The 27087-nt window shown below is 40.6% G+C and overlaps 1 protein-coding gene across 3 annotated transcripts in view; it reads left to right on the top strand.

The window, feature by feature from the left end:
- LOC132404517 (AF4/FMR2 family member 3-like) overlaps nt 1-27087 on the top strand; it is a 153948-nt gene that overhangs the window by 108253 nt on the left and 18608 nt on the right. For all 3 annotated transcript variants that reach the window (XM_059988678.1, XM_059988677.1, XM_059988676.1), the window contains exons 10-15: nt 4148-4319; nt 10563-11738; nt 13544-13635; nt 22111-22351; nt 23445-23542; nt 23649-23712. In XM_059988678.1, the coding sequence (XP_059844661.1) occupies nt 4148-4319; nt 10563-11738; nt 13544-13635; nt 22111-22351; nt 23445-23542; nt 23649-23712 (1843 nt within the window). The remainder of the gene's footprint in view (nt 1-4147; nt 4320-10562; nt 11739-13543; nt 13636-22110; nt 22352-23444; nt 23543-23648; nt 23713-27087) is intronic.

Here is a 27087-nt window from a genome sequence, read left to right as displayed (position 1 = left end):
AGGCATTCACAAGTCTGCATGTTATAGCCAACCAAAGAACACCTCGCAAACAGCTCCTTATTTGGAAATGACCTCCAGTCCAGCTGATTACCTGAAGAGTCTTTGTGCTTTCTTTAAAACACTAATCAAGTCCAGCATGTCAAGCTCACAAAATGGAGAATCAAGTGTCTTCACAAAATGGCAGCCTCCATCCCCCAAGAACAAAGACTGTTTCCACTGTCCTTGATTCATTTGAATTCACTGATTTGAAGATTGTCATTCTTTCTGGCCAACAGTCCATCATCCTAGAGTTTGATAAATTTTGTAATACTATTTGTAGAAGACAAGGCATATGTCTCATTCAATTCAACTACAATTCAAGTATAATTGTCATGCAACCGTATATGAATACAGCCAAACGGGACAGCATTACTACGGGATTAGTGTGCAAAGACACATTATCAACAGTCACACTCAGTAAGCCCACACAAGATCACGATCATGTAATAAGCCCTGAGGCCCACCTCCCCCACCCCACCCCACACCACCACAGCTTGATGGATACAACTCAACAAAACCATATAGAATATAAGTAAAAATACAACAACACAGAATATGCATGTATATTTTTTCTCACCCCTTATGGGTGGTGTGTGTGTGTATTCTTCCCTCAATCTTGCGTCCTCTACCAGAGGCCCGGGAACTTGAGGGTTCAGCGTGGTATCCTTGCTGTGCCTAGTAGTGTGCTCTTCTGGACTGGGATCTCAGATGTTGTTCCTGGGATTTGTTGGAGCCACTCTCCCAGTCCAGGTGTCACAGCCCCAAGTGCTCCTATCACCACCAGGATTACCCTGGCTTTAACCTTCCACATCCTTTATCTGCTCTATCATGCCCTGGTATTTCTCCAGCTTCACATTTTCTTTCTTCCTGATGTTACTGTAATTCAGGATTGCCACATCAGTTACTTTTGTTTCTTGTCCAGTATTACTATGTCTGGTTATCAGTCTGTATTTGAAAGACCCAAAGGATCTTAGTTTGTCATTCTCCACTACCTTCTCGGGTGTTTCCCATTTGGACTTGGGAGTGTCCAATCCGTACTCGGCACAGATGATCCTGTATACAATTCCTGCAACTTGGTTGTGCCATTCAGTGTGTGCTGTCCCTGCCTGCATCTTGCACCCTGCAACATGTCCTGGATGATTTCAGCGGATACCTTACACAGTTTGCATCTTCCTTCTATTGCTAGTGTTCAGCGCCTGTTCTTGTGCAGCCACGAGCAGCGCCTTTGTGCTGTCCATTTCCAGCCATTGGTAAGACTTTCTTATGTCAGCCACCTCTGATATAGAAACGTAGAAAACCTACAGCACAGTACAGGCCCTTCGGTTCACAAAGTTGTGCCAAACATGTCCCTACCTTAGAAATTACTAGGGTTACCCATAGCCCTCTATTTTTCTAAGCCCCATGTACCTATCCAAGAGTCTCTTAAAAGACCCTATCATATCCACCTCCACCACCATTGCCGGCAGCCCATTCCACGCACTTAACACTCTTTGCGTAAAAGAACTTACCCCTGACATCTTCTGTACCTATTCCCCAGCACCTTAAACCTGTGCCCTCTTGCGGCAGCTATTTCAGCCCTGGGAAAAAGCCTCTGACTATCCACACGATCAATGCCTCTCATTGCTCAGCAGTTTCCAGGCTTTGGCCATGGACGTAACTCTGTATTTCCTTAGTAGCCGAGGTAAGTCCTTGATCTTCACATCTTTCTACAATTCAGTCTGCTGAACTCCGCTCTATTGGGTTTTCATCTTCACAATATGTTAGTCCAGACACCCCACCCCAGCCCACCAATATCATCTGTCGACTGGCGCAGTCCTTGCCCCAAAGCCCAACTCCCACTAGGTGAATCAGTGGCTTTGATACCCAGTCCTCGCATATACATGCACATACAGAATATTAGTAACACACCCAGACAAATACGTATATCTATATAATATTAGTCCAGACCCCTCAGTCCAGTTTAAATTTTCAGTTGCCACAACTGCGATGGCTCAGATGCCACTCTGGCAGCTGAAATGCACGCAATCCTGCAGCTTGAAACCAGAGTCCATTCAGTAGCCACTAAAAATACTTCAGTCAGCCACAACAGAGCTTGTCTTCTGCCCAATGAAACCCTGAGAGGACAGCTCTGACTCTGTTCTGGACACCGCCCCGGTGAAACACAACAGCTTCGTCCCATCACTCCGGGTGGCTGCAAATAGGCAGCACCATGGCTTCAAGCCTAGTTGTCACTACAACCGAGGACTAGGCCTTCTCCATCCATCCCTGCTCGCATCCAGTAAATCAGTGAATCAAACTTGCAGCGTACCAGATTAACAATGTTCTAGAGGTCTTGTGATCACAAGGAAAACAGCCAATGTGGCCGCTCGCTTTTTGACTGTAAGCCTCCATCGACTTAGGCAGGAGCACATCATGCAGCTCCTTCATTATCTCTGGCAGTGAGCAACTTGTTGACGGTATAGACCTGCAGTACTTTAAGTTCTTAATGCATAGCAGGATCATTAGATGTGTGTTTAAGTAGAATGGTAGCACCTTTTTTTGACGTGTAGAAGCGGCTGTCTCACCACCATTCAGAACCCCAAACAGTCTCTTTATGTGAGATGACACTTCAACTGTGAGTCTTTCAGGGTTATCTACTGGATCTGGTGCTTCTGGTACGGCCTCCCCTACATCGGTGAGATCCAGCGTAGATTGGGGGACTGCTTAGTTGCCCCATCCACTTAAAAAGCCAGGATCACCTGGTGGCCATCCCTTTCACTTTGGCTGACATGTCTGTCCATGGCCTTCTCTACTGCCATAATGAGGCCATACTCAGATTAGAAGAGCAATATCTCTTATTATGTCCAGGTACTCTTCAGTCTGATGGCATGAACATTAATTTCTCTAAATTCTGTAACTACACCCCCAAATCTCTTTTCTCTTTTTCCTTCAGTTCCCCTTCTTTCCCTTCTCCTCACCTCTTTCTGCCATGCTCTGCTGTCCTCTCCTATTAAATTCCTGCTTCTTTAGCCCTTTACCTCTTCCACATATCAGTTCCCAATTTCTTATTTCAGCGTCAGCTGGTTTTGCCTTTCACCTAATAGTTTGTATACCTTTCCCTCTCCCCAATACATTATTCTGTCTGCTGCACTTTCCTTTCCAGTTCTGATGAACGGTCTTGGCCAAAACATCAACTGTTTATTCCCCTGTATAGATGTTGCCTGACTTGCTGAGTTCTTCCAGCATTTTGTGTATGTTGTTCAAGATTTTTAGTATCCACGGAATTTCTTATGTTTATGCTCAGCAATTTGAACCATTTCATCTCACTGCAACGTACTCACTTTCTGCTCTGTCTGCAAGACTGAAGGCTGGTGCAAAGTAATTCATTTAAAACATGTGCCATGAGATTTCATTCTCATACTGTACATCCTGAGGAATCCATCATTATCTCAGTAGATTTTTATTCGTCCATGTTGATAACTTAGCTAAAAATAGTTCTGTATGAACCTACAGCAGTCTCTTTGTTATGTGAATGATTCACAATGAACCACCAACTCCACGTCCTGAATTTCAAAATTCCATCAATTAGGTGCTGCATTTTTACCTCTGCCAATTAAATTTCTGATTTTATGAGTGGACATGTAGAGCTTAAATCAATTAAAGGAGCAGAACTGTTAAAGACTATTTAGGACTTCGTCACACATTGCAATTTTATTATATATAAATTCAAGGTGTGTGTGAATTGTCATAGTTGTCATAATACTGAAGTAGTGTAGAATCTGGCTGTTATGTGTTTTGAATGTTTTATGTGATATCTACTGTGAATTATTATGCTCTGAAATCCACAAACACTGTAGTTGGAGCAGTGTTTTGCTCTGGGGTTCATAGCTTGATGCGAGACACTCAAGTTTTATTTTCAATAAAATCATATTTGATATTTAAAATTGTGATATTTAAAAATAGTATTAAGTTAACTTTATGCAGTTAAAACATCATGATTAAAATCACATTTAAATCATTGTAATAGGCCAGCTGCAATTTAAGTATTTTCCTATGATTCTGTATAAACTAAATCAACATTTGAAGAACTGTATTAGTTTTGCCTGACTTTTTTTTTGTTATTCCATAGTGCTTCCTTCCTGCCCCAGAGTGGTATTTTTTTATCAAGACATTCCAGCGGTGGCTTAAATAACTTAAGTGAATCTGGCAATTCTTCTGGCTCTGATTCAGAGAGTGAAACCACTTCTACAGACAGTGAAGGAGCATCAAGTGAAGGAGCTTCAAGGGCCCCCACTCCTGAGGTATGACAGCTAGTCAGCAGAATAGTGGAAAATTAATGTTCACCTTTAAGCCTACATTTATTTCTTTACTAAAATACATGTTCAGTGAGAGTGAAAAAGTAAATGTTTAAAGATCAATTGCCTAGAAATTACATTCATATAAACATGTTTCTTATAATTTTATGCAACTGAAAATTGCATTCATTTCCCCCACTTTCTGGCCCAACCCTATCCTGGATAAGAATGCTGTAAATCAACTTTTCTATCATTTCACATCATAATGGAAATCTAATCAGGTTTATTTCTAAGAATCTCCTTAATATCCATTTTCGTGCATTTTCCCATCACTGCTGTGGAACCACTGATCCTTCCAATTCTCCCTATTCGTTCTCCCCGACAACCTATTTGCTTATGATGTATTGAGCTTCTTGAATGTAATGGAAGTTTCCAGCAGAAGGTTGATGACCAGAGAGATCATCATCAACATGAAATGGTATTTGATAAGATGCCATTGTCAGATGTTTCGCACCTGTTGGGCATGTCACTGTTTTGTGATTAAAATTATCAGTTTTGAAATACACTAGATTAATTATGTGGTAGTAATTTTGTTTCTTGACAACAGGACTCCAGTTGCTGCAGTAGAATTAGTTGTAAATACAGAAGGCAAATGTGAAACTCTATTAGCAAAATATCAGACTTCACTTTTGATTAAATTTCAGAATACAACTTTATATAAAGATTGTTAGATGACCAAATATAAAATTAAGTAGTCATTCAATTTTGATCAGATATCTCATTGATTCACTAATGCAAAGCAGTATTTTGTAACTGGAAATTAGTCACAACCTAGATTCCAAAAATTCCAGAAGAATTGGAATATGCATTTCAGAACCATGTGAACACAAGGACCAAAGTAAGCTATTCAGCCCTCTTTGTCTTGGTTCCCCTAATACTTATACTAAACAAGAGTACATACCTAGATTTTCCCCACCAAGAGGACTGCACTTTAAAGGACCAACCATTTTAGCAAATGACTGTTATAATTCTACTCCAAACCCTGTGCAATTTGTATGATCTACCATTGTAGATGCAACTGATCCAAAAGTGCTTCCACTTCCAAAAAGATATTTTGTTTACTTTGTATCTAAGCTGATGAGTTTTCTGATGAAGTTGTATGAAATGCAGAAAAGGGAGATGAATCAGATATGGTTTGCACAGCCTTCCAAATGGCATTTGATACATTTGCTATGAAATGAGCAGTTGCAGCATGGAAGAGAGAAAAGTTTCTATATAACTGAAAGGAGTAGTAAAATGTTCTTCAATGGAGGAAAGTACGTAGTGGACTTCCCCAGAGATCAGTATTTGGATCATTGCTTAAGAACGATTTGCACTCAAGTGTATATGGCAGGATTATAGCTACTATCGTTGTATTGAACTCTGAGGAGGAGGATCATAGACTTCTGGGAGGTATAGATATGATAGAATGGGTGCTGAGATAACAAATTTAATTTTGAGAAATGGGGTGTTTTACATTTTGGTAGGAAAAATGAGAAAACATAGAAGAGTAGAGCACAAGAACAGGCCGTTCACCCACAATGTTGTGCTGAACCAGCTAAAAAGCAAATCAAAAACACCCAAACACTAATCCCTCCTCCCTACACCATGCCCATATCCCTCCATCCTCCTCACATCCATGTGCCTATCCAAACTGCTCTTAAAGGGCTCTAATGTAATTGCCTCTACCGCCATACTAGGCAGTACATTCCAGGCATCCACCACTCTGAGTAAAAAAAACTTGCCCCTCACATTCCCCCTTGAAGCTATTCCCCCCACCTTCAATGCATGCCCTATTAGATAATATTAGATATTTCAACCCTAGAAACAGAAACACACTGTCCATGCTACCTATGCCTCACATAATCTTGTAAACTCTACCAAATCTCCCCTCAGCCTCTGATGCTCCAGAGAAAACAACCCAAGTTTATCCAGCCTTCCATGATAGTACATGACCTCTAAACCAGACAGCAACCTGGTAATCCTCATATGCACCCTGTCCAAAGGCTCAACGTTCCTCCTATAATGGGGTGACCAGAACTGTATGCAGTCATTTAGATGTGGCCTAACCAGAGATTTTTTTTTTAAGTTGCAACATAACTTTCTGACTTTTGAACTCAATGCCTTGACTAATAAAAGCAAGCATTCTATAAGCCTCTTAACCACCTTATTGGTAGTTACATGTAGTCTCTTTCAAAGAGCTATGAACTTGGATGCCAAGATCCCTCTGCTCAGCAACGCTTGCCCTTAACGGAGTACTGTCTTCTTGCACTTACCCTACTGAGGTGCAACACCTCACATATATCTGGGCTAAATTCCATGTGCTATTTCTCCACCCATATCGGCAACTGGCCTACATTGTGCTGTATTCTTTGCTAGTCTTCTATACTATCCACGGTTATATCAACTGCAATTTACGAACCCACCCATCTACATTTTCATCCATGTCATTTATATACATTACAAACAACAAAGGTCCCAGCACAGATCTCTGCAGAACTCCACTAATCACAGACCTCCAGCTCAAATAAGTTCCTTCAGCCATTACCCTCTCTTCTATTCGCAAGCCAGTTCTGAATCCAAGCAGCCAATTCACCACGGACCCCATGCCTCTTAATCTTCTGGATTAGCCTCCACTGAGGAACTTTGTCAAATGTCTTACTAAAATCCATGTCGACAACATCATCAGTCTCTTTTGTCACCTTGTCAAAAAACTCAAGTTGATAAGGCACAACCTGCCACACACAAAGCCATGCTGTCTTTCTCTAATTAGGGCATAGGTTTAAAATGCACACATACTGTATTGGATCTCAAAGAATTTTCTCCAGCAACTTCCCTACAACTGACGTGAGACTCATTGGTTTATAGTTCCCAGGATTTTCCCTTGTTACCTGTCCTAAATAGAGATGCAGCGTTAGCCACTTGCCAGTCTTCTAGGACCCACCTCACCTGTGGTTAAAAAGGACAAAAAGATACTGGTCAAAGGCCCAGCAATCTCGTCTCTTGCCTTTTTCAATAGCCAGAGGTAAATCCCTTCAGGCTTAAGGGACTAATCCACCATAATACTCATTAGGAGGCCCAACACTTTTTCCTGCTTCACCTCTAAACATCCTAATGTATTTGTACACTCAGCACTGATCTCCTGGTCCTTAATATCCTTTTCCTTGGTAAGTACTGAAGCAAAGTACCATTAAGTCCCTCACTCACATTTTCTGCATCCAAACAAACGTTATTTATTCTTGAGTAGTCCCACCCTCTCTCTAGTTACCTTTTTGCTTTTGATATACGTATAGAATGCCTTCGGATTCACCTTAATCCTACTTGCCAAGGAATTTTCGTGGCCCCTCTTAACTTTCCTAATTCCTTTCTGGCTTCTTTATACTCATGTGCTTCATTTGATCCTGACAAAGCTTCACATACTTTTCCTTTTTCTTCTTGACTAAATTTATTATCACTAGGAGTGAGTTTATTGAATAGCTACAAGATGGCTTTTTAGAGCAGTTTGCTGTTGTGCCTACTAGGGGAGCAGCTATACTGGATTGGTTGTCCTGTAATAAACAGGAGGTGCTTAGGGAGCTTAAGGTAAAAGAAACTTTAGGAGGCAGTGATCACAATATGATTGGGAATAACTTGAAATTTGATAGGGAGAAAGTAAAGTCTAGCGTAACAGTATTTCAGTGGAGTAAAGGAAATTACATGGTATGAGAAAGGAGTTGGCCAAATTAAGTTGGAAGAAGCTGCTGCCAGGGATGACAGCGGAGCAGCAATGGTGTGAGTTTCTTGGGAAAAAGAAGGTGCAGGATAGATTTATTCAAAAAAACAAAGAAATACTCAAATGACAATATAGTACAACTGTGGCTGACAAGGTAAGTCAAAGCTAATGTAAAAATTAAAGAGAGGGCATACAACAACATGAGAATTTGTGGTAAGACAGAGGATTGAGAAGCTTTTAAAACCCTACAGAGAGCAATTAAAAGAATCATTAGGAGGGAAAAGATAGAATATGAAAGCAAGCTAGCAACCAATATCAAAGTGGATAGTAAAACCTTTTTCAAGTATGTTTTTAAAAAAAAGAGATGAGATTGGATATGGGACTGCTAGAAAATGAGGCTGGAGAAATAATAACAGGGGCCAAGCAGATGGCAGATGAACTAAATGAATATTTTGTATCAGTCTTCACTGTGGAAGATACTAGCAATGTGCTGGATGTTGAAGGGTGTGAGGGAAGAGAAGTGAGTGCAGTTACTTTTACAAGGGCGAAGGTGCTCAAAAAGCTGAAAGACCTAAGAGTACATGGGTCATGCTGACCAGATGAACTACACCCTAGGGTTGTAAAGAGGTAGCGATAGAGATTGTGGAGCATATCTTTCAAAAATATTTGGACTCTGGCATGGTGCCAAAGGACTAGACAATAGGAGAAAGGCAGAAGAAAAGAAATTGTAAATCAGTTGGGAAGATGTTGGAATCAATTGTTAAGGATGAGGTTATGGAACACTTGGTGACACAGGACAAGATAGAACAAAGTCAGCATGGTTTCCTTGAGAGAAAATCTTGCCTGGTGAACCTGTGGGAATTCTTTGAGGAAGTTACAAGTAGGATGGATAAAGGGGATGCAGTGGATGTTGTATATTCGGACTATCAGAAGGCCTTTGACAAGGTGCCACACATGAGGCTGCTTACCAGGTTAAGAGCCCATGGTAATACAGAAAAGTTACTGCCATGGTTAGAGCATTGGCTAATTGGTAGCAGGCAGCAAGTAGGAATAAAAAGATCCTTGTCTGGTTGGCTGCCAGTGACTAGTAGTGCTCTACAGGGGTCAGTATTGGGACTGCCTTTTATGCTGTATATCAATAATTTAGGTGATGAATTGGATGGCTTTGTTGCCAGGTTTGCAGATGATATGATGATTGATGGGCAGGTAGTGTTGAGGAATCAGGTTGCAGAAGGACTTAGATTAGGACAATGGGCAAGAAAGTGGCAAAAGAAATACAATGTCAAAAAAATGCATATTCATGCACTTTGGTAGAAGAAATAAATGTGCAGACTATTTTCTAAATGCAGAGAAAATCCAAAAGTCTGAGGTGCGAAGGGTCTTGGGAGTCCTTGCACAGGACACCCTAAAGGTGAACTTGCAGGTTGAGTCAGTGGTGAGGAAGGCAAATGTGATGTTAGCATTCATTTCACAAGGTCTAGAACACAAGAGCAGGATGTGATGCTGACGCCTCACCCTGAGTATTATGAACAGTTTTGGGCTGCTTATCTAAGGAAAGATGTTCTGGCATTGGAAAGGGTTCAGAGGAGCTTCATGAGGATGATTCTGGGAATGAAAGGGTTATCATATGACAAACGTTTGATAGCTATGGGTCTGTACTCACTGGAATTTAGAAGGATGGGAGGGGATCTCATTGAAACGTTTTGAGTGTTCAAAGGCTTAGACAGAGTAGCTGTGGAAAGGATTTTTCCCATGGTGGGGGAGTCTAGGACAAGAGGCTGTGTCCTCTTGTCCTAGAAGGATGTCTATTTAGAACAAAGATGTAGAGAAATTTCGATTGCCAGGGGTGGCGAATTAGTGGAATTTATTACCACAGGCAGCTGTGGAGGCCAGGTTACTGGGTGTATTTAAGGCAGGGCTTGATAGGTTCGTGACTGGACATGGCATCAAAGGTTGGGAAGAACGCTAGGGAGTGAGGCTGAGGGGGGAAAAATGGATCGGCCAATTTTAAAATGTAGAGCAGATTTGATGGGCCAAATGGCCTAATTCTACTCCTGTGTTTCAGGAAGCCAAAGCCTTCACACTCTCTCACTGGTACACTTTGGCAATGGCTACTCCAACAGTGGCCACTCTATTTGGGCATGCCCTTTTATCTGCAGCTGAGGTTACATTAAATCTAACAGATGTTGGGTTGTTATATTAATATGCAGTAGCTTCTTGAAAGATACATAAATTCTCAATTGTTACTCAATTGTTACTCAATTACTCAATTATTCAGTAACTCCCATGCTCAGATACGTGAGAAATGGACATTCATTTGCAGTGTATGTTTAGATTGATGTTCTATGAAAATAGGAGTGCTGAGCTTTTGCTAAGCTAAAGTAATTTTAAATGTTAATAGTTTGAGCACTATTCTAATTATACTTTTTAAAACTGCCTGTATGTGTTTGACTTGTGTATTGCAGCTGATTTGTTTCATATTGTGGCCTCTATTATAGCCTGATCCTTCACCAGCAAATAAATGGCAACTTGATAACTGGCTGAACGTCAGCCAGCCAGCCATGCCTTCCAAGAGCCACAGCAATTCATCAGATGAGCACATCTCCCAGGACAGCCAAAGAACTGATGCAAAGGAGGACCATGATGGTACGGGTTCTAGCAGAGAGAAAATAACTACACAGAAACCTTCTCCAAGCAGAAACAGACATCAGAAATCTTCTGCTCTGCACAGCACCAATGATCAGCAACAAGCTGTTAGTGAAAAGAAACCTAACAAATCTATTTTAACCCTTGTACCTGAAGCAAACCAAGAGAATGAAGATTGCAGATATGCTAATAATGACCAACCTCACACAGAGCATGCCAAAGTAAAGGTAAAAGCTGGAGAATGGTCAACTGAAAAAAGGGAAACTAAATCTTCAGCCAAGATTTTATCAGAAAGAAAAAAGCTGAAGAGTCCAGTCCTGAATCCTGCCAAATGCAAGCAACTTACAGGTAAAGGCTCTTTGTCCACAGACCAATGTTCAAACAGAGATGAGCCACCATCCAGTTATAATCTGCCTTCTGCTGCCCCTGTACCTCAGAGGCAGGAAAATGAGGCTAACAACAGTAAATTGGCAAGAGAGTTAAGTAGAACTACTTTTCCTAAATCTGTGGAGGTCAAGAACACAAAGGAGACAAACATTAACAAGCTTGCCACTGGGGTCAAAGATGTAAACAGGACTACCCAGTTTCAGTCTGCTAATAGTGATAAGCAGGAAACCAGGGCTTGCATCAACAAACCTGGCCATCAATTTATGGAGGAAATTCACAGCAGCATTAATAAACCTGGTAAGTTCAAAGAAGAAAATGGCAATATTACTACAAAAACCATCACAAAAGAAAATGGGTCTAAGCCAGTTAAATCTATCAATCAGGCAAAGGATAACATTCTCAAAGATCAAGTTTTGTCAGACACAGGAGTTGGAAGTTTGCTATCTCCAATAAGAGAGAGTAAAGTTGATTGGCCATTGGTGGTAAAAATCGATTTAAGTTTGCTATCAAGAATCCCATCATCTTGCAAAGAGAGCAAACTATCCAAGAACCATACAGTGGAACACAACAGCCAGAAGAATATGGAAGGATTAAAGGAAAGCAAAGAAAGGTCATCAAGCAAGACCAAGAGAAAGCATGCGGTGAGTGTTTCTCTTCATTGTTCTCCTTCCACAAATCAAGATCCATTAGTATCTTGGTACTTGTAATCAAGCATAACCAAGTAATTGGCTGATGGGTTAATTTTCTGCCCCTCTTGAGTACTTATGTAATCTTGTCTTGCAAAGAGCTATATTTCCTCACCATTAGTATTAAGATATTAACCTCATCTAATCTTTTATACACAAGTCAGCATGAATATCAAAGTTTGATGCTTATGCTTTTCTTCAGATTGTTAAATTCAACTGTTTCGTTGCTATACCTTCCCCAGTGAAATTAGATTGGGCAGATTGCCTGGTGTGAAGTGTGTGTCTTCAGTACTGCAAACAATTATGCTAAATTGATTACATTAATCTGCCTTTTCATAGGCCATTCTTGATATAAGGTACTTTATGTGTGTACCACTCGCAGATGAGCCTAACATCATCATCAATGATGATCAAAATGCAGTGTGCAGTTTGACTTATGAAACTGTCATTGGGCAGTGGAGGTTTACATTAAAACTGCTCCACTTCCTTGTCCTAATTGTTGAAAGCTGTAGATCTTTCTGAGTACTTCCATCATTCAGAAGTACTCCAAAATATTTTTACCACTCCTTCCTTGAACAGCTGCAATATATGTTCACAAAAACCAGGACAAACCAAATCCTACAAATTTACACTCCCATTTGTCCACATTCATGGACAAGGTCACCAATTGAAAAGAAAAATATCTGAAAAAGAAACAGAAATTCACAAGGTATTCAACAGATCAAGAAGCATTTTGTGTAAAGCGAAATCATACTCATGTTCATCAGGTCTCATGTAGGATCACAGACCTGGAACTTTAATTTTATTTTTATTTAGAGATACAGCCAGGTAACAGACACTTCCAGCCCACAAGCCTGTTCTGTCCAAATACACCCATGTGACCAACTAACCTACTATACTGTACATCTTTGGAATGGGGGAGGAAACCAGAGCATCCAGAGGAAACTCATGCAGGCACGGGGAGAAAGTACAAACTCCTTACAGACAGCGGTGGAATTCAACCTAGATCACTAGCACTCTAATAACATTACATTAACCACTGCGATACCACGGCACCCAAGCTTTGTTTTTCTCTGTTGTCAGTCAGCATTTTCTGTTTTTAGATAGTACTCTTGAATATAACATCAGGAATAAAGTCAGTAGGTATCAGGAAATTTTTCTATTGGCAAACATCTTCCTCACGTATAGAGAGATGAATGTTTCTGTTGAAGGTAATTATTTCAGCCTTGTGGTATGTTTGGAGATTTATTTTTCAAATTTCTTTAAGGAATCTCGGTATTAGACATACATACATGCAGAAATTCTTAAGAAAATAACTATTGACTAGATTGAACAAAATGGTGTAAAACTAATATAGTAGTGATTAGTCTGCTAGCTGTATGTAGATTTTAATTTGTTTCTTTCGGTGAGCTTCTGTGTCGTGGTGGTAATCCTGCATTTCCCTTGAGATATTTATGTTGCTGTGATTGGCATAGACAGTGTGAGAAGAAACATGATGGAGTAATTTTCCATTTTGATCATGTGGCCTTGCACCAAGTATTTCAATTATCAAACTTGCCCATGCCGGTCAATTCTGAGTTTGCAGTTCGCCAATGTGTTGTCAAATGCTGATCCGGTCAAACTACAAGTCTGCTCCCATGTAGAAGATATTTCAGGTTTTTTTTAGTAATTGTATAAATACTCAGTGGGAAGAATTCTACAGTAGTTTTATTATGAATGTTAACATTGTTGTATTTCATTTCTAAAATTTTTTGTTACAGATTGACATGGAAGGCAGTGAGAGCAAAAAGCCAAGGTTGGATAAAGAAAATAAGTTGTCTTCTTCAAGCCATAAAGAATCTATTCATAAGCGGTGTGTATTGGGTATCACAATGTCTAAAATTAGCTAGAGGGATTTAATGTGATACATTTGAGCAGTTCTCAGCAGACACCTGTTGAACTTGGCCTTGCTGATTCAGTGGCCACAGTGGAAATTGCAGCTTCCTATACCATGCTTTGAATATATTTAGCCTGCAAACTGGCTGAAGTACAGAGCCATTCTGTGGTGGTCACAGAAAGAAATAAAACCAGTATTTAAGACCAGAACAAACCTTACATTTCTTTACCCAGTGTGATTCAGTTAGATTTTGATACTGGCAATATCTTCAGAAAGTTTTATTTATGCATGGGTGCCAGTCTACACAGTCTACATCATCAAACACATGTGTGGCAATTTTGTTTGCAAGTAGAAGCCTGATGTGCAAGTATCGCTTATTCTCTGCCAAGAAGTCGATCAATAACTTATTGATTGATTGTCACAAAATTATACTTGAATATGAGAAAGAGTATTCTGTTTAAGTATTTTACAACCACAGTCAGAATTAAATTCAGGCAAATCAGTGAGGCATAACATTTCTTTGGTTTTGTATATGCAAATCTAATGCAAGGCTGTGTCTTGAACTATATTGGCCTCTGTATCTCTTCTGCTTTCGCCCACAAGCTACCTTTTCCCCTGCCTGTGCCCACCTCACTCTGCTCAATCTCTGCCTTCTCATAGGAAATAGAAACTGCACAATCAATCCCTTGAACCTTTACTGTCATTCAGTAAGACCATGTCCTTGCTGCCTTCCCCCTGTCTTCTATGATGCATGACTTCACCTTCATAGTTCTCTGGTAATGGAGAATTCCAAAGTGTGTGTACTCTCTGAGCAAAGAAATTCCTCCTTGACTCTGACCAAATTATTCTAAAGCTATGCCCATGGCTCTAAATAAACTTAGTCGCAAAAGACATCTTTCCAGCCTCCACCCAATCAATCCCCTCAATAAGGTCATCTCTTGGCCTTCTCAAATCCAACTGAATGTAGCCCAACCTGCTCAAACTTCCTTTATGCATTAAAACCTTTATCTCAGAAATCAACTCAGTGGACCTTCTCTGCATTGCCAGGTATGAACCCATCCTTCCTTAACTATAGAGACAAAAACTTGATGAGTACTCCTTGTGACTCACCAGCACCCTGCAGTTTCTATTAAAGCTTCTTACTTATATACTCTATAGCCTTTAAAACAGTTGTCCCCAACCACCGGGCTGCAGACTGGTACTGGGCCGCAAAGCATGTGCTACCAGGCCACAAGGAAACAATATGATTTGGCGATATGAAATGATATGAGTCAGCTGCACCTTTCTTCATTCCCTGTCACGCCCACTGTTGAACTTGAATGCATGCAAGATCATCAGTCGCCTAAACGCAGTGATACCCTCACGCCAGGGATCACTGGTTGGCCTGTGGTAACCGGCTGCTTCGCGTGGCCGGCGAGAAGTGCCGTTGCTACTGGCCTGAAGCGCAGACAGATGGGCGCCACCTCTAAACCTGTTTAGCACACCGAATGTTTGTGGGGAACCCAGTGCTAAAATATTCGCAGACGACCTAATTCGGGCTCAGGGTTTCATAAGTAGCAGAGCAGCTACCTCGCTGCGATCTACTGAAAGTCATTCCTCGAGCCAAACTTTTGTCGGCCAATAGATCCCACCTACCTACAAGGAGGTCCTCACTGCTCACTCGGTCGCTCTCTCCGGACTGCGACCACCGCGGCCCAGCACGGGGAACCCCAGCCCTTACTTTATCCTCTCACTGGTGTGTTGCAAAGATTTTATATATTCATACGAGGAAAATATGCGCTCTGTGTTTAATATCCAAACTTTACATAAAATGTTATGCTATTGACTTAAAAGTAAGTTATAATTGATTCATCACTATATTCATGCGAGGAAAATATGCGCTATGTGTTTAATGTTAAATTCATTAGATAATTGGGCAATATTTTGTCATCTTGTTCCATTTACATAATTTTTCTCATTCTTTCTTCCAAAATGGGTAACTTCATATTTTCCCCCATTGGGCCTATCTATGTGTCTTTGAGTCTATGTCCCTCTCGTAACTTGTTCAGCCACTTATTTTGGTCTCATCAGCAAAGATAGATGAAGCAACCGAGTGTGCTGTGGTCAACTCATTAATGTAATTAAAACTCCACCATTGATCCCTGGTTAAATTTTATTTGTTTTTGATGGTTAATCTAAAAACTATTTATTTCAACTCTGCTTTCTCTTGGTGTGCCAATCCTGCAATGAACTGCTTCCACAAAACAAATTTCACAATATATACCGGCGATTTTAAATCTGATTCGGATTAATTTTTTTAGTACCAAGATAGTAACCCAGAATTTGTGTGTTCTTAAGCAGAAATCATTTGAAACACTATCAGTTGTTTCTGGAAAACCAAATATACTATATCTACTCATTTCTCTTTATCTGTGACATTCTAATAAACTCTAGCAAGTTCATCAAATAACTTTATTAAACTATATTGACTGTTATGAGTATCTTAATACAACCTTCTTAATAGTCAATTCCAGCATTTTCCTAGTGACAGATATTTGACAAACTGACCTTTAGTTTCTCATTTTCTGCCCCCCCCCCCCCTCTATTTCTTCTATGAGGGTATTATACTTCCAGATAGTCCTACCTCTGGAACCATTTAAAAAAAAATTAAGAGTGAATTTCCTAATCTCATTTTAGACCCATGTTTACTTTAACTATTTCCTTCCATTTTATGTACCTGCAGTAAACCTGTATTATTTACTCATTTGTTTCCACATTCTCCAAGAGGACCACAACCTTGTCATAGAGTTTGGAGTCTTGCATGCCTCAACAACCAGGAGAGCTACAGTTTGTAGGCTGGAATCAGGGCCTTGTGCTTTGACTTTTGATAGGGTCATTCATGCCAAACAGGTTAAAGGGTAGAGGCCAGGCTAAGAGTGTCCACCGGTCCTCCAGGTTTGGGGGTTCAGCTCAGGACTAACAGCCCTGGCTGGTCAAAAAAACAATTGTTACAGAAACACCAATGAACAATCCTCCTATACAGACAGAGATGGAGGACTTTCAATGCTGCCCTAAATGCCAGTGGTGTAGCTGGCAGTAAGTAAGTTTCACATTTTTTTCCTAATTTTCTGGCCTAGTGGTAATACTTTCACTTCCTTTAAATCTAATTTCCTTAATCATGGATCGTGCATTAGGAACAGGGAAAATCTTCCCATGGGGTCCTGTTTTTTCCCTGGAAATACCTTTGATATAATTTTTGAAATATCTCTTTTAATTGTCTGCAACTGCTGATCTGCTTTACCCTTTATTTTTTCCATCACTCGATCCTCATGCCATTTTGATTGTCTTTATTTAAGTTTGAACATTAGTTTGAAACCCAATTGTCTCATCCTCAAACTACCTTCTTTGCATGCTCTATCTACAGGATATTATTCCTTGATTTATATCCTGTACAATTACTCTTGGGATTTATATCCTGTACAATTACTCTATTCCCACTAATGACTTTTTATTCTTTTTTTTCTTAGCTCCACATCTTGCGTTTCTGAATGGTTATCATCACACACTTGAATTTTCAGTTAAGCAAAGATAACCTGGGGCAGTTTAGTCAAGTGAGACCAACTCTTCTCACTTACAGACATGATGGGCTGGAGTGACTTCAACAGCGGGCACTCAAACCAAATGAGTGAGCCTGTAGTGAAATTTTTCCACAAAGCTCTTCTTAGAACATTGTGACCCTTTACATAATAGGGGGTGCCAGACAAAGATGAGATAACAGAAGGATGTGAAATATACCCAACAACTAAGGCCTTATTTTCTCTACTAACTTCAAAATACCATCGGCTGTCTGCTCGAAAATTTGATAGGGTTTAACACCCCAGACTGTTGCAAGAAACATAAGGTTGTTATAGTAGGTGATTTTAACATTGATTGGGACTCACATTCTGTAAAAGAACTAGATGGGATAGTTTGTCAAATGTTTTCAGGAAGGTTTCCTTAATCAGTACATAGAAGTCCCAAGTGAGTGTGTGATACTTGATCTCCTATTAGGGGATGAGACAGGGCAGGTGACAGAAGTTTGTGTAGGGGGCACTTTGCACCTAATGATCATAATGCTATTAGTTTCAAAGAAAATATTGAAAAAGGTAGTCTACAGGTTGAGATTCTAAATTGGAGAAAGGCAAATTTTGATAGTATCATAACAGATCTGGCAAGTGTGGATTGGGACAGGGTATTTTTTTGGTAAAGGTGTACTTGGTAAGTGGGAGGCATTCAAAACTGAATTTTTGCAAGTACAGATCTTGTATTTGCCTGTCAGAATAAAAGGTAAATATAACAGGTTTAGGTAATCCTTGAGGTCCTGGTTTTAATAAAAAGGTGCATAGCAGGTATAGACAGCTAGGAGCAAATGAGGTACTTGAGTAAGATAAATGCAAGACAACAGTTAAGAAAGAAATCGGTAGGGGGGGGGGGAGGTGCTGAAAGTAGGCGTGAGGTTGCTCTATCAGACAAGGTGAAGCAGAACCCAAAGGGGTTCTACACAGATAGGTTAAGAGCAAAAGAATTGCAAGGAACAAACTTGTTCCGGGAAGATCAGAATAGTAATCTATGCATGGAGCCAAAAAGATGTGGGAAATCTTAAATGGATTTTTTTGCATCTGTATTGACTTAGGAGATAGATATAGAATCTGTAGGAGTAAGAGGAAAACTGCAGTGAAGTCATGAACCCTAAACAGATTGTAGAAGAGGAGGAAGTATTCACTGTCTTGAGGCAATACGAGCACCTATGTCAGGATGCTGTTCATCAACTATAGCTCAGCTTTCAACACCATCATTCCCACAATCCTGATTGAGAAGTTACAGAACCTGGGCCTCTGTACCTCCCTCTGCAATTGGATCCTCGACTTCCTAACCGGAAGACCACAATCTGTACGGATTGGTGATAACATCTCTTCACTGATGATCAACACTGGTGCACCTCGGGGGTGTGCTTAGCCCACTGCTCTACTCTCTCTATACCCATGACTGTGTGGCTAGGCATAGCTCAAATTCCATCTATAAATTTGCTGATTGTACAGCCATTGTTGGTAGAATCTCAGATGGAGATGAGAGGTCGTACAGAAGTGAGATAGGACTGGAGTAGTGTTGCAGCAACAATCTTGCATGATCTCTGAGGATCTAACCTGGTCCCAACATATCGATGCAGCTATAAAGAAGGCAAGACAGAGTCTATACTCCATTGGGAGTTTGAAGAGATTTGGCATGTCAACAAATACACTCAAAAACTTCCATAGATGTACCGTGGAGAGCATTCTGACAGGCTGCATCACTGTCTGGTATTGGGAGGGTGGGCTACGCACAGGACCAGAAGAAGCTGCAGAGAGTTGTAAATCTAGTCGGCTCCATCTCGGGTAATAACCTACAAAAGTACCCAGGACATCTTCAAGGGACAGACAGACATACTTTATTGATCACCAGGGAAATTGGGTTTTGTTACAGTCGCACCAACCAAGAATAATGTAGAAATATAGCAATATAAAACCATAAATAATTAAATAATAATGTTGATCATGCCAAGTGGAAATAAGTCCAGGACCAGCCTATTGGCTCAGGGTGTCTGACACTCCAAGGGAGGAGTTGTAATGTTTGATGGCCACAGGCAGGAATGATTTCCTATGATGCTCAGTGTTGCATCTCAGTGGAATGAGTCTCTGGCTGAATGTACTCCTGTGCCTAACCAGTACATTATGGAGTGGATGGGAGACATTGTCCAAGATGGCATGCAACTTGGACAACTCTTTTCAGACACCACCGTCAGAGAGTCCAGTTCCACCCCCACAACATCACTGGCCTTACAAATGAGTTTGTGTCTCTAGAACGGCAGCGTCCATTATTAAAGACCTTCAGCACCAAGGGCATGCCCTTTTCTCACTTACTATTGGTAGGAGGTACAGAGGCCTGAAGGCACACACTCAGCGATTCAGGAACAGCTTCTTCCCCTCTGCCATCCAATTCCCAAATGGACATTGAACCCATGAACACTATCCCACTTTTTCAAAATATGTATTCTGTTTTTTTGCACGATTTTTAATCTATTCAATATATGTATACTGTAATTGATTTACTTATAATTATTTTTTCCTCTTCTGTGTTATGTATTGCATTGAACTGCTGCTGCTAAGTTAACAGATTTCAAGACACATGCCAGTGATAATAAATCTGATTCTGATTTAGGGTGGATAAAATCCCAGGGCCTGACAAGGTGTTCCCTCGAACCCTGTGGGAGGCAAGTGCAGAAATTACAGGGGCTCAAATAGAGATATTTACATCATCCTTAGTGACAGCTGAGGTATTAGAGGACTGGAGGATAACTAATGTTGTTTTTCTGTTTAAGGTAGGCTCTAAAAAGTCAGGAGATTATAAGCCAGTGAGCTTGGCGTCAATAGTGGGAAAGGCATTGGAAGTTATTCTAAGGGACCAGATATATGAGTATTGGATAGGCAGAGACTGATAGACCATAAGACCAAAAGGTATAGGAGCAGAATTGGGCTATTTGGCCCATAAAGTCTGCTCTGCTATTTCATCGCGACTGATCCAATTTTCCTCTCAGCCCCAATCTCCTGCCTTTTCCCAGTATAGCTTCAAGCCCTGACCAATCAAGAATGTATCAACCTCTGCCTGAAATATACATAATTACTTGACTTCCACGGCTGCTTGTGACAAAGAATTCCACAGATTCACCACTCGCTGGCTGAAGAAATTCTTCCTCATCACCATTCTAAAAGGATGCCTCTCTATTCTGAGACTGTGTCCATTAGTCTTCGACTCTCCCATCATAGGAAACATCCTCTCTGCATCCATTCTATCAAAGCCTTTCACCATTTGATAGCTTTCAATGAGGTCATCCCTCGTTCTTCTGAATTCTAGTGAATACAGACTTAGAACCATCAAACAGTCTTCATATGACAAGCCATTCAATCCTGGAATAATTTCCGTGAACCTCCTTTGAACCCTCTCCAATGTCAGCACATCCTTTCTTCGATGAGGAGCCCAAGACTGCTCGCAGTACTCCAAGTGAGGTCTCACCAATGCTTTATAATGTCTCAACATTACATCATTGTTTTTATATTCCAGTCCTCTTGAAATGAAGGCTAATGTCACATTTACCATCCTTACCACAGACTCAACCTGCAAATTGACCTTTAGGGAATCCTGCACAAGGACCCCCAAGTCCCTTTCTACCTCAGTTTTTGGTATTTTCTCTCCATTTAGAAAATATTCAACCTTTTATTTTCCTCTACCAAAGTGCATGACTTTGTACACTTCCTGACACTGTATTCCATCTCCCATTTATTTGCCCAATCTCCTAACCTAAGTCCTTCTGTAGCCTCTCTGCTTCCTTAAAATTATTTGCTCTTTTGCCTATCTTCACATCTTCTGCAAACTTTGCAACAAACCTATCAATTCCATCATCCAAATCATTGACATATAACGTAAAAAGAATTGATCTCAACACAGACCCCCTTATGAGGTAGGGTAATGAGGAGCTTTGTGAGAGTGTGGAACGAGTTGCCAGTGCAAGTGATGCATGCAAGTTCAATTTCTACATTTAACAGAAGTTTGGATAGGTGCATGGATTGCAGTGGTATGGACAGCTATGGTCTGGGTGCAAGTTGATGGAACTATGCAGTTTAAATAGTTCAGCATGGACTAGATGAGTTGTTGTTTCTGTGCTGTACTTTCCTTTGAGGATGTGAAGCATGCCCAACAACTAACTTTGAAGTTGTACTAACTGCAAAGTGTTATCAGCTGTCAACAGGTTTTCGTTGACTTTAACACCTCTATTGTGAATGGCAATTGATCTTGTGAGTAAGAATTTCAAACATATACAGGATACAGTTTACAATTATCAATATCCGTAAGTGATAAGCCAATTCTGTATAAAAATAGCAGTTTTCTGTTCAGACTTCAGAACAGTGGGGGTGATGGGGCCCCACCCTTCTCCTTGAGTGCAAGTAAAATAGAAAGAATGCTTGAGTTGTGTGTGTGTGTGTGTGTGTGTGTGTTCTGGGTCCAATTATTTTATTATCAGTGACAACAGTTACTTCAACAATACCACCTCTCACTGTCTCTCCTTTCCATTACCCATCACTGTTCCTTCTGTTACCCTCCTCTTTTTTTCTTCCTTGCTCCTTTTCCTTCCCTCTTAACCTTCCATTTCAAATCTGTGCCTTAATCTGTAAAAGGAAAAGCGGCATTCTAGAGATTTGGACAGACGGTGCTTTAATCTAGGCTTCCCATTTTGTTTTCATTGAAAAAGACTGTAGACACCTTAAGTGTTTACATTTCACATTAAAAGTAAATTCTAAATATTTGTCAGTAGTTTGCAGCAAAAATCTATCTACTTGTAAAAGTAATATCTAGAGTTAATTGTTCCTTAGGTAATAATGTCTTTTCACTCCTTCCTTTTAGATCTTCTACATCTATCCCTGAGAAGGAAAAACCATTTGTACTGCCACTTCCATCTCCTGTACCAAAACCAGCAAAGGTAGCCCACACTCGGACTGACAGTGCAAGTAGTTCTTCATGCCAAGTCCCCACAATGAGTGCCAGTGATAAGGTTAAGAGCAGCATGAATAACTCGACATCAGGATTGTTACCTTCTAAGCACAAAAGGATGGAGGATAAACAGTCAGGACACCTAAAAAGCAAGGTAAAAAATCAATTCTGCTTCATTTGTTGTCTTGTGGTAAAGAAACAGTTAGTTCTGGTATTTTTTCCATGTACAGTATATAGTTCAAATGTAGACCTCCAAATGTCTTGATGAATCTTAAAGGTAGATAGATGTCAGATTATGTTTTTAGTTTGTCAGTTTGATCTGAAAAACTTCCTACCTTGTGGAGTCTCAAACCCACTCAATCTGCTTCTATCTCTTCTCCAATATCCACAAGCAGGCCTTATTGTTTCAGCCTATTCTTGCCTGAAGAAATTATTTCTTCCTACCTTGATTGTTCATTCTCCCTTCATCCAGTGAAACTTTTAATGACCACCACCACTTGGACAGTTTACTGTTTCCAAGCAGCTCATCATCCATTTCCCAAATATCTGCTACCTTTTGACTTATCCATCAACAGATTCCTACCACCTTCGGTAACATTTCATATCCAGGCACATCTTTCCCTCCACTTTCAGCATTCCAAAGGGCCATTCTGTCTGAACTCCCTGATCTACTCTTCCATCTCTACCAAACACACTCTTTGCCATGTGATATATATGTACTCTGATAATAAAATTTACTTTGAACTTTAGATAACACAAAGTTTTTGGGGGTTGGAGAAAAACGCTTTTCTCTACTACTCTTCCTTTCCCCCCCCCCCACCCCCTTCCTCACAACTTCATGGTTTCTCACTTTTTCAGTTCTGATTAATGAGTTCTCCTAGGTACTTCCAAAATTCTGTTTATGTTTGGGATTCCCAGCATATGTAGTTTATTGCTGCTGGTAGTATTATAACTGTCCTCGGCCATGATGTATGTTTATATTTCTCAACATTAACAGCTTTGAAAACTTTTTTTTTTCTTGACAAATATTGAAGCTATTTATAAAGCTGGTAACGTTGCCCCACCTGAGACCTTGTAATTCTGCACAGACATGGACCATGGTAGCCTTTATCCTTTTGTGGATCTCTACCATATCGTATGGCTTACTTATCCATTCAGTTGGCTTTAGGCACAGTTAATGTTTCTTTGTGCTTCTGCAGTATTTGAAAACCTTAAAATGAACATCTGTAACACTTTCTTATCCACAGGTGTCTTACCAAGGTTCTGCCAGTAATGCCACTCCAGAACAACTCCTCCCTAATGAAAACTCCAAACCAACAAGACCTCTACTCAAGTTTGATGACAAGTAATTTAATTTAAATGTGTCGGTTTCCATAGCACCAAAACATGCTATTGTCTGTAATCAAACTTGCCTATACGCATTCTGACCTCCAATACTTTTCTTTATTAAGGCAATATTCAGTAGAGCATCACTTGCAGGAAGCCAAAAAAATAAAGCACAAAGCTGATGTTATGGTAAGTTACTGGTAGTGACATTATCTTTTTTTTTGGGGTAAACAAACCACACATGGGCTTTCTTTGATTCTTACTTAAATAATTAGCAAATTTGTTAAACTCAGTAGAACATAGAACATGGACATCTATAGCACATGACAGGCCCTTCACCCCACGACATTGTGCCGACCATGTAACCTACTCTAGAAGCTGCCTAGAATTTCCCTACCACATAGCCCTCTAATTTTCCAAGCTCCATGTACCTATCTGAGAGTCTCTTAAAAGACCCTATCGTATCCAGAGTCTGCAGTGTAAGAACATGCAAAATTATGCAACTACAAAATGCCTTACACAACTTTCATTGAACAGCTTCAGACATGTGTCAGAGACCTGGAAAGTGGATTCACTGAAATCTTCAGCCCCTTTGCGTCTAGTCCTGATGAAGGGCTTTTTCCCAAAATATCAATTCCTTTCCATTGATACCAGCTAACTTGCTGAGTTTCCTCCAGCACGTACGTGTTTCACAGAAATGTTACTTGGATTAGAAGTGAGTTGCAAGGGGAAGGCTTGAAAAGCTTCTGATTTTTTAAAAAATCACAAGCAAGAAAAATAGGTTTTAGTCAGAAGGTAATTCCACTGCTCAGTGAGATAATTGCAAAAGTAATTAAAGGAATAATGAGGGAATTCTCTTATTAGAGTCCGTTAGATGGAAATTAAACCACATTCTATGTCACAGAGCTTATAACTTTGATTAAGAGGCAATTAAATAGTTGTTTTTAAAAGAAATGTTTGGGTCTTAAAAGACCCTATCGTATCCAGAGTCTGCAGTGTAAGAACATGCAAAATTATGCAACTACAAAATGCCTTACACAACTTTCATTGAACAGCTTCAGACATGTGTCAGAGACCTGGAAAGCTCATCTGAATGTGAGTGAAGTTGGGCAGTTCACAAGAAGAAAAGCACCAGCTCAGAGCTGATGTATGTGACCTGACTGTTCCTATGTTTCTATGATCAGTTCATCATTTATAATCTTAATATGCTTTTGAAGATAGCTAAGGTTTTAAATACAATAGAAATTTAGGATTTTGAGGAAACTTGGACTAACAAACCGGAATAACTTTTGATGATCTGAAATTCATTTGTGGTAGGACATTGGCCAGGCAGTCTTTGGCAATGCTGAGTTTGAAAATGGCACTGGTAATGAAGACAGTTTCAGCAGTAAAGGAAAGAGGTTGCCCAATGGCAGACAGTATTAAGCTTAGAAATGTATTTGGTTTTGGAAAGAATATAGGACTGGTAGCTCATCAGGACGTTGGGCAGGTTATCGTTGTTGTGAAGCTCAATCATGGCTGAGAATAGAACAATTAGCTTGTAATGTTTGGAGTGGAGATTAAGGATGGATGCATAATTTTTGTTTTTGTTGCCATTCTATTTCCACCTGCATTAAAAAATGACCGTCTGGACCTGACATGTTTCAATTAACTACTTCTCTTTTTTCTACACATCGGTCACTACAGGACTAGCCTGTTCGACCTTTCCTCATAAGATGACCCATACATTCTTGAGGTTACTCTGGTAAACCAATCCTGAATTGATTCCAATGGATTAACACTTTCATTAAAAATTAAACCAGTACTGTATACAGTTCTTCTCTTGAGGTCTAACCAATGCACAGTATAATGGATCTATAACCCCCATACATTTGTCATCAATTCTTCTCAAAATGATCATGTTCTATTAACTTTTCTATTTACTTGTTGTCCAACTTACTAGTACAGGTCCACAATCCCTTATCCGAAATCCTTGGGTCAATTGCATTTCGGAATCAAAGTTGAGTTGAAAGTTGAGGCAACGAGCTCAGCACGCCTCCAACTTTCACCCTGCCCTCAAATTTACCTGGTCAATTTCCGACACCTCCCTCCCCTTTCTTGATCTTTCTGTCTCCATCTCTGGAGACAGCCTATCTACTATAAACCTACAGCCTCTCACAGCTACCTGGACTATTCCTCTTCCCACCCTGTCTTGCAAAAAGGCTATCCCCTTCTCACAATTCCTCCGTCTCCGCCACATCTGCTCTCAGGATGAGGATTTTCTTTCCAGGACGAAGGAGATGTCTTCCTTTTTTAAGCAAAGGGGCTTCCCTTCGTCCACCATCAACTCTGCTCTCAAACGCATCTCTCTCATTTCCCACACATCTGCCCTCACCCCATCCACCTGCCACCCCACTCGGGATAGGGTTTCCCTTGTCCTTACCTACCACCCCACCAGCCTCCAGGTCCAACATATAATTCTCCGTAACTTCCGCCACCTCCAACGGGATCCCACTACCAAACACATTTTTCCCTCCCCCCTCTTTCTGCTTCTCGCAGGGATCGCGCCCTACGCAACTCCCTTGTCCACTGGTTCCCCCCCCCCATCCCTTCCCACCGATCTCCCTCCTGGCATTTATCCTTGTAAACGGAACAAGTGCTACACCTGCCCTTACACTTCCTCCCTCACCACCATTCAGGGCCCCAGACAGTCCTTTCAGGTGAGGCAGCACTCCACCTGTGAGTTGGCTGGTGCGGTATACTGTGTCCAGTGCTCCTGGTGTGACCTTTTATATATTGGTGAGACCTGACGCAGACTGGGAGACTGTTTCGTGGAACACCTACGATCGGTCCGCCAGAAAAAGCAGGATTTCCCAGTGGCCACACATTTTAATTCCACGTCCCATTCCCATTCTGATATGTCTATCCATGGCCTCCTCTATTGTCAAAATGAATCCACACTCAGGTTGGAGGAACAACACCTTAGCCTGGGTAGTCTGGGTAGCCTCCAACCTGATGGCATGAACATTGACTTCTCTAACTTCTGTTAATGCCCCTCCTCCTCTTCTTACCCCATCCCTGACATATTTAGTTGTTTGCCTGTTCTCCATCTCCCTCTGGTGCTTCCCCCCCCCTTTCTTTCTCCTGAGGCCATCCGTCCCATGATCCTTTCCCTTCTCCAGCTCTGTATCACTTTCGCCAATCTCGTTTCCAACTCTTAGCTTCATCCCACCCCCTCCGGTCTTCTCCTATCATTTCACATTTCCCCCTCCCCCCACTACTTTCAAATCTCTTACTATCTTTCCTTTCGGTTAGTCCTGACGAAGGGTCTTGGCCCAAAACATCAACATCTCTTCTCCCTATAGATGCTGCCTAGCCTGCCGTGTTCTACCAGCATTTTGTGTGTTGTTGTTTGAATTTCCAGCATCTGCAGATTTCCTCGTGTTTGCTGATCTAAAATTGATGGTTTAAAAAAAAGTAGTTACAATATATTTTACTAGAAAGGTCAAAATTATTTAATTCAAAAAAATCTGCAAAACTGAAACCAAATTCTTAATGTATGTTTAATAATAGGATTAAGGTTTT

The sequence above is a fragment of the Hypanus sabinus genome, chromosome 14 (assembly GCF_030144855.1).
Source record: "Hypanus sabinus isolate sHypSab1 chromosome 14, sHypSab1.hap1, whole genome shotgun sequence".
Taxonomy (NCBI): domain Eukaryota; kingdom Metazoa; phylum Chordata; class Chondrichthyes; order Myliobatiformes; family Dasyatidae; genus Hypanus; species Hypanus sabinus.
The sequence above is the reverse complement of the archived record's forward strand: the minus strand, read 5'-3'. Positions and strand labels throughout refer to the sequence as shown.